The 11890-nt window shown below is 31.3% G+C and overlaps 2 protein-coding genes and 1 long non-coding RNA gene across 3 annotated transcripts; all 3 read right to left on the bottom strand.

Moving 5' to 3' along the window:
- Positions 1 to 6106: 6106 nt before the first annotated feature.
- Positions 6107 to 7390, bottom strand: LOC107628032 (uncharacterized). The gene has a single exon (XM_016330836.2). The coding sequence runs from the start codon at positions 7388 to 7390 to the stop codon at positions 6107 to 6109; it is 1284 nt and encodes a 427-aa protein (XP_016186322.2).
- A 906-nt stretch (positions 7391 to 8296) lies between these two features.
- On the bottom strand, positions 8297 to 9368 carry LOC110269106 (uncharacterized). Its single transcript, XR_002358199.2, has 2 exons — positions 8984 to 9368; positions 8297 to 8868 (listed from the first exon to the last, which is right to left on the bottom strand). It is a non-coding gene; the product is annotated as an uncharacterized LOC110269106 (long non-coding RNA).
- A 1295-nt stretch (positions 9369 to 10663) lies between these two features.
- On the bottom strand, positions 10664 to 11890 carry LOC107628031 (putative F-box protein At5g66830). Its single transcript, XM_016330835.1, has 2 exons — positions 11404 to 11890; positions 10664 to 11292 (listed from the first exon to the last, which is right to left on the bottom strand). The coding sequence occupies exons 1-2, from the start codon at positions 11888 to 11890 to the stop codon at positions 10664 to 10666; spliced, it is 1116 nt and encodes a 371-aa protein (XP_016186321.1).

Below are 11890 nucleotides of genomic sequence, written 5' to 3'. Positions count from 1 at the left end.
TTCTTATCAAACTAACTAAAGAGCAGGATCGGACCACATGTTCAGAAGCGAAAACCGCAAAGAAAAACTTATTGGAAAATGGCTAATGGTTCTGTCAGCCAAGAAGAAGACACCCATATCCTCCTCACGAGTATTTGCATGGCAGAAAAATATGCAATTGGTTCTGCAAGTCTGAGTCCCTTAGCAGACACAAGACTCACTTTGGTGTAATTCCAGAACAAGAAACGATCACCAATATCAAAAATCTCGCACCATCTAAGAATGTTTCTGTCCAAGTTAAAAGCACGAAACCCCCTGGTACAAATAAAATCATAACATCTACTTCGAACATCCCATTTATCATGACGAATATATACTTCACAATTGTATGTGAGTTTTTATTTTTATTTTTTAATCAAATATGTTAAATCATTTAAAAAAGCTTTTACCAAACCAGCATATATGTAGTTTATCTTGGAGTGCAATATTTGAAGTAACTATATTTAAGAGTTTATTGTTAGTTAATAAGTGAATGGCTACATACACAAGTTTAGATTCAAATCCTACATTTGCTTAACGTCCTTTTTTTTTTTGTTAATTTTTGTTTCGCACATCACATTGTCCTTAATTACCACAACAATGGTGAAAATATGTTAAAAAGAAGTACCTAAATTGTAAATTGTATTATCCTTAATTTATGGTAAACAAGTGAACTATCATACTAGTATGAAAAAAATTAAAATTAATTTGGACACAAGATGATCAAATTGTGACTTCCTACAAGTGATAGAAGTTTGAAGAAGGGATTATTTGTCAAAAATGTTCAGGATTTAATCAAATAAGCTAAGGTTGTATGGTGAATTTTTGAGGAGTGTAATACATGGTCAAATGAACAAGGATCATATTAAAAGTGTTATCTGTTAGGTAAAAAGTTAAAACTTGTGTATTTGCATATAGTATGGTTGGTGGCTTAGTTGCATTACAGTTATAGATTTATTATAGATGCAATTTGTGTATTCACATACATGTTATAGCAAGTTAGAGGCAGTGCTCACATGAAAATGTAGTGGCTAACTTCTTCATATTAGTTACCAATATAGATGAAATTATGTTATGTGTACACTAAAATTAGCTACCAAAATTAGTCACGAGTATAAAATACATGCCGGAATATAAATATACGTTCAAAATAAATTAAATCACATATATATTTATATACAAATACATTGGTGGCTGATTTTAGTAACAAATTTTGGTGTACTAATAGCATTTTTGATATAGATGCAAGAACAAATCAAGATAAATAAACATTATGCTATGTCAAAATTAAGATCAAACCACAAATTGCATTGTCATGATAACAAGAATAATAAGAATAATAAAGATAAAGAGGTATAATTCAAATGACATAGTTTCTCCATACTCAGTTAAGAAGTCGGGGTTGAAATCTCCCAATTTTTAATAAAAAAATAATAAGAAGAAGAATAAAAAATTTGTTTGGGTTTAGTAGTATTTTCATTTTTTGTGTTTTCATCTTGAATGTTTTATTTTAGAATTAAAAAAAAGAAGATAAAAACAATAAAATTATTCTATTTTCTATTTTTATTCTCGGTACAATTTTAAGAAGTTAAAAATACTAAAAATAAAAATAAAAAAACAAACTAGATTTTTCTATCAAACCAATTAAGGAACAGCATTAAACCACATGTTCAGAAGTGAAAACGGCAAAGAAAAACTAATTGAAAAACGGCTAATAGTTTTATCAGCCAAGAAAAAGACTCCCATATCATGTTCTTGAATTTGACTACCTGGACACTGCTGGCTAGTACTTGCATGGGAGAAGAAGATGCAATTACCGCTCTTAAACTGTTCTGCAAGTCTGAGTCCCTTAGCAGATACAAGACTCACCTTTGTGAAATCCCAAAACAAAAAACGATCACCAATATCAAAAACCTCACACCATCTAAGATTACTTCTGTCCAACTTAAAAACACTAAACCCTTTTGTACGAATTGAGTCGTAACATCCATTTCGAACTGATGCATTTAAATCATGACGAACTATTAACAGCTCCCCGGTGCTAGTGTCCATTACCATCTGATGACTTCGTTTGAAGGATGCATACGAGAAAATAAATCTGCCAAGAGCATCTGTATCTTGTATGGTATTTAGCATAACCAATCGTTCAACGACATGATTATCACGATGATTATCTCCGAGGGTAAACACGAATACAACGCTTGTTCCATGTTTGAAGGTAAGACCATACAGTTTATTATCGTCATGAACTTCAATATCATAAAAGATTTCATCGGTTTCAATGGATTCAATCCATGATCCTTGCTTCAATTTGATAAAAGCTAGCCTTTGCTTCTTATTTTCTTGATGGCTAACCACACACAAGAAAGCAACAACGAACTCCTCAGACCCCAGTGGTGCCGAATTGAATGCAACACGAACTTGATAATAACACGGCTCTCTAGAAAACAAGAACAGTTTTGGAAGCTTGAATCTGGCTCGAGAAAACGGGTTGAAGAATGAAAGCTCAGAGAAACTTTGGCCCGTGGCCCACTCATAATGAAATATATTGAACATCAACCAACCTTGCACCGAGTGAACCCTATTATCGTTATGGTTGATTCCATGCGGCCATTTTTCAGTCAGCACAGTGGAATAATGGTTACTCCATGGGGCGGATAAGCTTCCAAAGAAGTTGTTATCTGATTTTAAGATCCATGGCCAGATGTATGAAGATAAGATGTAGATGGTGATGAAAGAGATAGCATCAATGGAAGCTGAGATGAAAATATGGCGTCAGCGGCCTTTCGCCAGGAGCGGCATGTGGCACGACAATTCATGGCATCATCCAAACATAGCATTTGGAAAATTAATTCCAACAATTCCAAAGGCAAATCCATCCAACCCACCGGAAGATGATGGATAAAATGTTAGATTAATGATTTAATCAAGGTGATTCACCTCTCAAAACGAGTTTTAAATATATGTTTTACCATTGTAAGTGAGTTTTTTTTTTAAACAAACATGTTAAGTTATTTAAAGATATGTTTAAAATACAATTGAATTCAAATTGATTTAATTTTAAAATAAAAATTGAATTAATTTATAAATTTCATGAATTAAGATTATAATTAAATTTAAATTACTTAATTTTTTTTAAAATAAAATTTGGTTAGAATGAAAATGATTTGACGTGTTAAAACGTAAAAAATTATTTTTACATTTTAGATATTAATATAAAAAAAGAATATTAGTAATAAAAAATTGTGTGGTAAATAATATAAAATTAAATTATTATATCAATTTATACAATTTTATATCATTAATTCTAAATAGTAAACACAATAATTTATTTTTAAGTTAAATTAAATCAAATCAATTTTAAAAAATTTTTATTTTGAATTTATTCAGTATAGTTGCGAACTTATATATCAATTTCGTCTTACTTTAAATATTTTGGTCAATAATATTCTATTCCGGTGATATGCTTTAATGTCTGCCATATTAATAGGCCATCCTATTTTATAAGATGTTAGAGAAAAACTGGTTAAACTTTGAATATAAATTTGTTGGAATACAATTTGTGTATTTACGTTCAGATTGCAACGTGTTAAAAGTTGTATTGTTCAGATAGATATGTGGTGACTAATTTATTTAGTTATCAATATAAATGCAAGAATAAATAAAAATAAATAAACATTATGCTATGTCAAAATTAAAACCATACCACAAATTGTCGTCATAACAAAGAATAATAAGAATGAAGGGTTTTGCATTGCGTTTAGTTGTATTTTCATTTTTTGTTTCATCTTGAATGCTTTATTTTTAGAATTTTATAAAAAAAAATATATTTTTTTTGTTTTTATTTTCGATAAAATTCTAAAATAAAGAAACTCTAAACAGAAAATGTTAAAAAATTATTAGAATATATTATTTTTGGTAATTATTTTGACTATCAACCTAATTACTTTGATTTAGTAACCCAACAATATATTTTAATACATACTTTTTTTTGTGACTTAACACATACGTTTTAATATTAATAACTAATTGATAACAAAAAATAATAAATTCTGATGATGAGTAGTATTCCTCAACGGCAGAAACTTACCTGCAGTCGACTGCAGGTGAAGTTGCTTCTAAATGTTTGACATGTGTTACTATATGGTTTAAAAAAATCGGTTTATTTTATATAAATGGTTTATTTAAAAAAAAGTTTAAATTGGACCAAACGGTTACTTTTATTCCCTTCTTCTTCGTTTTCACACATTCCGTTCTCTTCCAATCTCTTTTTCAGAACTAATATCAAACTTTCAATTAGGTATGTTCTTCTTATTTATATTTCTTAATCAAATTTATTATTTCAAATGTATTTCTTAATTTATGTTTTTATTCATTCCTCTGTGAATGATGAAAATTATTTAATAAATACGTACATGTTTATGTCATCACACCATTTTGATATTCAAGATGAAATTGATTGGACATTAGACAACAATTTTGGGAGTTCTACTGCTCACATCTTCGGCAATTTGATACATAAATTATCCTAGATTGTGGTGTTTAATATAATATTTAATACACATTACTCTAACACAATTTATGTATTAATAGATTTAGAAGATTCACGTTTTTGAATTTAATCTAAAAGAATCAAATAAAATTAATCTTTTTTTATTTTATTTAAATAAAAAACCTAAAAGATATGTGTAGAATGTATTTATCTTTTTTATTTTTTTAAAGAAATAATTGTACTAGCAAATGGAATACGTAGAAAATATTAGCTTTGAAATTTGGTGTTAATAATTTTGTGGGAATCGTGTTTAACAGAGTTGGTTAATATGAAGAAAGAAAAAATGAAAATAGAGATTCTTTACAAGTCTAAGGAAGATATGATAAATGTCAAGATAATTCATCGCAATTTTATGTGGTAGAAGACAAAAATGTAATTATGGTATAATGTGGACTGTTTGATAACATGAGCATAGTTGAAATTTTGGCATGATTTCTTCCATATTTGTTGCATGTCTCTTTAGTTGGTGATGTTATAGTTTATTGTGATGATATGATGGTAGTTTAATTGTATGAGTTAGGTCCTTTTTATTTGGTTGGATTTTTTCTATGGCTATCCTATTCTTGATGGCAATGCCAAAATAAATATTTTCATTAGTTGTTCTTTTTTTGCCTCTATTCTTGGGTTGATTTTATTTTAAAAAATTTTATTAAAAATTATGTTCAATTATTTAAAGAGACTAAATTAATATTTTGATTAGATACTTTTATTTTATTGAAAATAAATTCTAATTTTATTAAAAATAAATTCTAGTTAGTAAGTAAAAACACAAAAACGTGCATGATAATGAAATCATAATTTCTAGACAAGTAAATTATCGTCTTATTATCTTAAAAAAATAATTTATTTATAGAATAATATTGAAAAATCAACAATAATTTGCATGAAAATAATTTATTAGTAAAATAAAAGTTAATTGATTGATTACCATGAAATTTAATTTAACAGTAAATTTGTAATTGAACATATTTTTAAAGCTTAATTTAAAATCTGTTTACAACTTAATTTAAAAGCAACTGAAAATGTAAGTTATGGGAAACAAAACAAAGCTCATCAAGAAGATAGAAACAGAGATAAAAAAAAGGACAGATGATACTATTTATGCCATTCTTATAAAAAAAACGTGAATTTTGTTTCTTTTTCAGAATACTAAATGTTACTTTTTCAAACAATTTGTATACATATATTTGACGAAAATTAAATAAATAAAAATTTCAGATAAATTTAAAGAAAAATTGGTCAATAAGAATGAAGAAGAAGAACATACCAAATTTATCTGTTAAGAATTTAGGAATAACACGCAGAAAGAATTGAAATTATTTTAAAGGCAGTTATTTGATCTATTTAAACCGATTCTTTTAAATAAACCATTTGTATAAAATAAATCAGTTTTTTTTTTAAATCATATAGTAACACGTGTCAACCATCCATCCAGAAGCAACTTCACCTACAGTGGACTGCAGGTGAATTTCCACCTTCCTCAACACTCAAAATGAAAATACAAACCAAGAGTGGCCTAGTTTCTTATCAAACTAACTAAGGAACAGGACGGAACCACATGTTCAGAAGCGAGAATGGCAAAGAAGAACTAATTGGAAAATGGCTAATGGTTCTATCGGCCAAGAAGAAGACACCAATATCATGTTCTTTAAATCGAAATTGATCTTGAATATCTGGTTTTGGAGATTTCCACTCCCTATGAGTATTTGCATGACAGAAAAAGATGCAGTTGCCCCTCTTAAACCGTTCTGCAACTCTGAATTCCTTAGAAGACACAAGACTCACCTTAGTGTAATCCCAGAACAAAAAACGATCACCAATATCAAAAACCTCACACCATCTAAGAATGCTTCTGTCCAACTTAAAAACACGAAACCCCCTGGTACAAATTAAATCATAACATCTACTTAGAACATCCCATCTATCATGACGAACTAGCAACAACTCCCCTGTGCTAGTGTCCATTACCATCTGATGCCTTGGTTTGAAGGATGTACGACAAAAATTAAATCTTCCAACAGGAATATCTGCTATGGTATTTAGCATAACCAATCGTTCAACGACATGATCATCACGATAATTATCTCCGACGGTAAACACGAACACAACACTTGTTTTATGTTTGACGGTAAGACCATACAGTTTATTATCACCATGAACTTCAATATCATAGAAGATTTCAGCGGTTTCAATGGGTTCCAATTCAATCCATGATCCTTGCTTGAATTTGATAAAAGCTAGCTTTCGCTTCATATGTTCTGGTCTCATTAACACATTTTCTTGATAGCTAAACACACACAATAAAGCAACAACGAACTCCTCAGACCCCGGTGGTGCAGAATTGAATGCAACACGAACTTGATGATAGCACGGCCTTCCAGAAAACAAGAACAGCTTTGGAAGCTTGAAACTGGCACGAGAAAACGGGTTGAAGAATGAAAGCTCAGAGAATGTTTGGTCCTTGTCGCTCGCATAATGAAATATATTGAACATCAACCAACCATGCACCGAGTGAACCCTATTATCGATACGGTTGATTCCTTGGGGCCATGTTTGAGTCAGCACAGTGGAATCATGGTTGCTCCATGGGGCGGATAAGCTTCCAAAGTTGTTGTTATCTGATTTTAAGATCCATGGCCAGGTGTATGGAGTTGCAGATGGTGTTGAAAGAGAGAGCATCAATGGAAGCTGAGATGAAAATATGCCGTCAGCGGCCTTTCGCCAAGAGCGGCATATGGCACGACAATTCATGGCATCATCCAAACATAGCCTTTGGAAAATTAATTCCGACAGTTCCAGAGGCAAATCCATCCAACCCATCGGAAGATGATGGATAAAATGTTAGTTGGAGGCGCAACGAGGCTGGGCTGCAGTTGGGGAGGCGCAACGAAGCACGGATGCGTGCGGTGGCCGCAGATGCACGAGAAAGCCAGAACGAGTGCGGTGGCTCGAGAGAAGGCGAGGGGTTGTGGGGAACAGTGGTGGGGCGCTGTGCGGATGTGGGAGGAAAGGTTTGTAGGTATTGAAAATCAAATTTAAAATAAGGATTATATATAATTAATTTTAAATTTGATTTAAATTTTAAAATTAAAATTAACTTTTTTTTAATTTATTGTTTAGGTTGTTTAAAAAAAATTCTTGAGAATTATTAAATAATAAAGCAGTGTTAAGATATACGTAGGTTCAAGGGATTAGAAATTTGAAAACTTATGCAGAAAAAATTCTAAAAGGAAAGCAATTAAACTTGACTAACAAGTTGCAATTCATCAATTTTTCCAAGCCTAACATAACATTTTAGTTGAGTTTCAGCTTTTTCATTCCCTCATTTGTTCATATTAATGCTGCACACTAGTGTCGTCCTTTGTTGAAAATGAGCAATACATACCAGACCCAAATCAATCTGTGAACCTGACCAAGCATCAAGAGATTTTCTAACACCTACGCTATAATTTTTGTAATGAGTATCTACATCAATATCCTGTAAGAACAAAGATATGTATAAGCATTATATTATTATATCTACATAGTAAAAAGGGCAAGGAATGAGCCAATTATTACCAGAAAGAAGTAACAAAATATAATTCTTATCACTAATTGCAAGAGAAGACGAAAATTATTAATGAGCTATGAAGTTTAGAACACTAAACTCTTAAGATATCTACATTATTTCTTTTGGGAGAAAAGATTAAATTAGGAAGGAGAATGAGACAAATTACACAGACAGAAGAGGAAATTAATAGAATTATATTTAACTGTGCACAAGAGGGACCTTTTGTCTAAACAATCCAGAACCAATGCCATTACCCCACCACAACACACACACACACATATCATGATCATGCGTCTCAAAAATATTTTAGAGTGTGTACATCAAAGTAATCTGTCATATCATTGAAGTTATGAGCACACAGTCAGATAGGTCAAGTATACTTGTCTCAAACAATTCAGTCAACAGATCCTTCTTAGAATCCCGTTGCTTCCTTCTCCTCCTTGAGTTCCCCTCAAAATTGTCAAATTCAGCCTTAATGCTATATCGAGTTTTCTCCAACACATCTATGTAATTTTTCATTCAAGTCCAACCAAGCTGCTCCATCACAAAAAAACCCAATTCCATTAAATGAGTGTGTATTACACGCACCCAAACCCCCCAAAACCTTAGCATATTCATTCTCGCCTTGAATATGAAATGTTCCTTCTTCAGCCATTTAACTTACTTGGAAATAGATCATTCTTCATCAAATCTGGGAAAAGAAAGGCAGCTACCAGTCCAGTTCCGAAGACAACTATATATGCTGTAACTGCAATTATGAAAAACACAGGCCATTAATCAGATATGAATAAAAGAAATTAAATTTTGAAAGCATGTATAAATAATTATAGACTCTACAATTTCAGAAACGAATTTGATCAAACCTGTAGCAGTCTTAACATTCAAAAACAGGGCAGCCACCAGAATTGCAAAGGCAATTTGTAAGTTTACATAGATAAAATAAAACACAAACTGAATTCCATAGTTATTCTCTCGGAAGAAATGGAATCCTGAAAAGGAAAATTAAATATCGTCAGTATTAAAGAGAATTGGAAAACACCAACCAAACAGAAGTGAGGAGAACATGTGTCTGAGAAACTGGAAAGCAGCCAGAACACAGAGTCCATTGTAGGATAGCAAGTGCAATTGGGAGCGGATGAGAACTTTGGAGGCTATAAGTTAGCAAGAAGGAAAGGGCTATCTTAGGCTTAGAGCGAGGTCTGAGAGGTATAAAAGATTGCAACATTTCATCAATAACTTGCATTTGCATGTTCTGGAAAAATGAAGAAAAAAAAGAAAAAGGATTATTCTTTGAACTATGGCAGGACTCTAAGGGAATGAGAATGTCAGGGATTTTAACATAGTTTTTGTCCTTACCACAACAATGGTGAAAATATGTTAGAAAGAAGTACCTAAATTGAAAATTGTATTATCCTTAATTTATGGTAACAAGTGAACTATCATACTAGTGTGAAAAAATTAAAATTAATTTAGACACAAGATGATCAAATTGTGACTTCCTATAAGTGATAGAAGTTTGAAGAAGGATCATTTGTAAAAAATGTTCAAGATTAAATCAAATAAGCTATGGAAGCTAAGGTTGTATGGTGAATTTTTGGAGGAATGTAAACAACTAAACATACATGGTCAAATGAACAAATTTAAAGTTAGGTAAAAGGTTAAAACTTGTGTATTTACATATAGTATGGTTGGTGGCTAACCTGTTCATATTAGTTGCCTATATAGATGCAAGAATAAATCAAGATAAATAAACATTATGCTATGTCAAAATTAAGATCAAACCATAAATTGTCATGATAACAAGAATAATAAGAATAAAGAGTTTTGTCTTGGATTTAGTTGTATTTTTATTTTTTGTTTTCATCTTAAATGCTTTATTTTCAGAATTTTATGAAAAAAAAAAATAAATAAATAAATTTGTATCCTCTTTATCATTGGACACAAATTTTTATCCTTTTGTATTTGTATGTGAAAAATTAAACCGGTTTTGTCTTAGTAAATACTACTTGAATAGTCAAAATATAATATACTTTTGTGAGACTTTGTTCGAATAAAAATAAAATTTTCAAGTTAATATTTAATTTAGATTTTCAAGTTTAAAGTGGAACTCGAATTGACTCATAAAATTTTAATTAACTTAATATTAATGTTTAAAATTATAATCGATATTCGCGTTAATTTTTCAACTCATTTTCATTATTAGCATGCTAATTTAGCACATTAATTTATCATATTTGATAAACTGATATTGTTTACATGGAATTAAAAATGCATCTCATTTTTATGATTTTCAGTAAAAAGAAAGATGGGTTTTACATCAAAAAAGTTTATAAAAATATTTTCTTAAACAGTAAATATATATTTTTTTTTTAATTTTAATCATTGATCTTCTATTTCCCAGATCAAATAAACGTCATGCTAATAAATTTTTTACCAAATTAAAATTAAGATATAACAAATTGTAACATATATTTCTTCACACAATAAAATAACAAGAAAAATAAGAGAATGGAATCAAGAACTTAAATTTCTTATCAAAATAATTAAGGAGCAGGACTGAACCACATGTTTCGACGTGAAATCGACAAAGAAGAACTAATTGGAAAATGACTAATGGTTCTATCAGCCAAGAAGAAGACTCCCATATCATGTTCTTTAAATCCATCACTAAATCGATATGGCGGCTGCTGGCAGCGAGTATTTACATGGCAAAAAAATATGCAGTTGCCCCTCTTAAACTCTTCTGCAAGTCTGAGTCCCTTAGCAGACACAAGACTCACCTTGGTGAAATCCCAGAACAAGAAACGATCACCAATATCAAAAATTTCACACCATTTAAGATTGCTTCTGTCCAACTTAAAAACACTAAACCCTTTTGTACGAACTGATAAGTCGTAGAAACATCTACTTCCCAAATGACGAACTAGCAACAACTCCCCAGTGCTAGTGTCCATTACCATCTGATGACTTCGTTTGAACAATTCGAAATCAACAACAAATGTGCCAGGAACAATACCTTCTATGGTATTTAGCATAACCAATCGTTCGACGACATGATCATCACGATAATTATCTAGGGTAAACACGAACACAACACTTGTGTTATGTTTGACGGTAAGACCATACAGTTTATTATCACCATGAACTTCAATATCATAGAAGATTTCAGCGGCTTCAATGGATTCTATCCATGATCATTGCTTGACTTTGATAAAAGCTAGCCTTTGCTTCATATGTTTTGGTCTCATGAAGTCGTACAATTCTTTTTGATAGTTAAACACACACAAGAAAGCAACAACGAACTCCTCAGATCCCGGTGGTGCAGAATTGAATGCAACACGAACTTGATAATAAGACGGCTTTCCAGAAAACAAGAACAGTTTTGGAAGCTTGAATCTGGCACGAGAAAACGGGTTGAAAAATGAAAGCTCAGAGAAAGTTTGGTCCTTGTCGCTCACATAATGAAATATATTGAACATCAACCACCCTTGCACCGAGTGAACCCTATCGACATCTTCAGCTTTGATTCCTTGGGGCCATGTTTGAGTCAGCACGGTGGAATCATGGTTGCTCCATGGGGCGGATAAGCTTCCATAGTTGTTTTCACACCGTTTTGAAAGAGAGAGCATTAATGGAAGCTGAGATGAAAATATGGCGTCAACGGCCTTTCGCCAAGAGCGACATGCAGCACGACAATTCATGGCATCATCCAAACATAGCCTTTGGAAAATTAATTCCAACAATTCCACAGGCAAATCCATCCAACCCAT

This window comes from Arachis ipaensis, chromosome B2, assembly GCF_059453495.1.
Source record: "Arachis ipaensis isolate K30076 ecotype BB chromosome B2, ASM5945349v1, whole genome shotgun sequence".
Classification (NCBI taxonomy): domain Eukaryota; kingdom Viridiplantae; phylum Streptophyta; class Magnoliopsida; order Fabales; family Fabaceae; genus Arachis; species Arachis ipaensis.
Note: the sequence above shows the minus strand (reverse complement) of the source record. Positions and strands in the feature narration are given on the sequence as shown.

Coding starts and splice junctions, on each gene's coding strand:
- LOC107628032 (XM_016330836.2), bottom strand. CDS start 7,390: ATGGGTTGGATGGATTTGCCTCTGGAACTGTCGGAATTAATTTTCCAA.
- LOC107628031 (XM_016330835.1), bottom strand. CDS start 11,890: ATGGGTTGGATGGATTTGCCTGTGGAATTGTTGGAATTAATTTTCCAA. Junction 11,293..11,403: donor GTTCGTTGTTGCTTTCTTGT/GTGTGTTTAACT, acceptor AATCCATTGAAG/CCGCTGAAATCTTCTATGAT.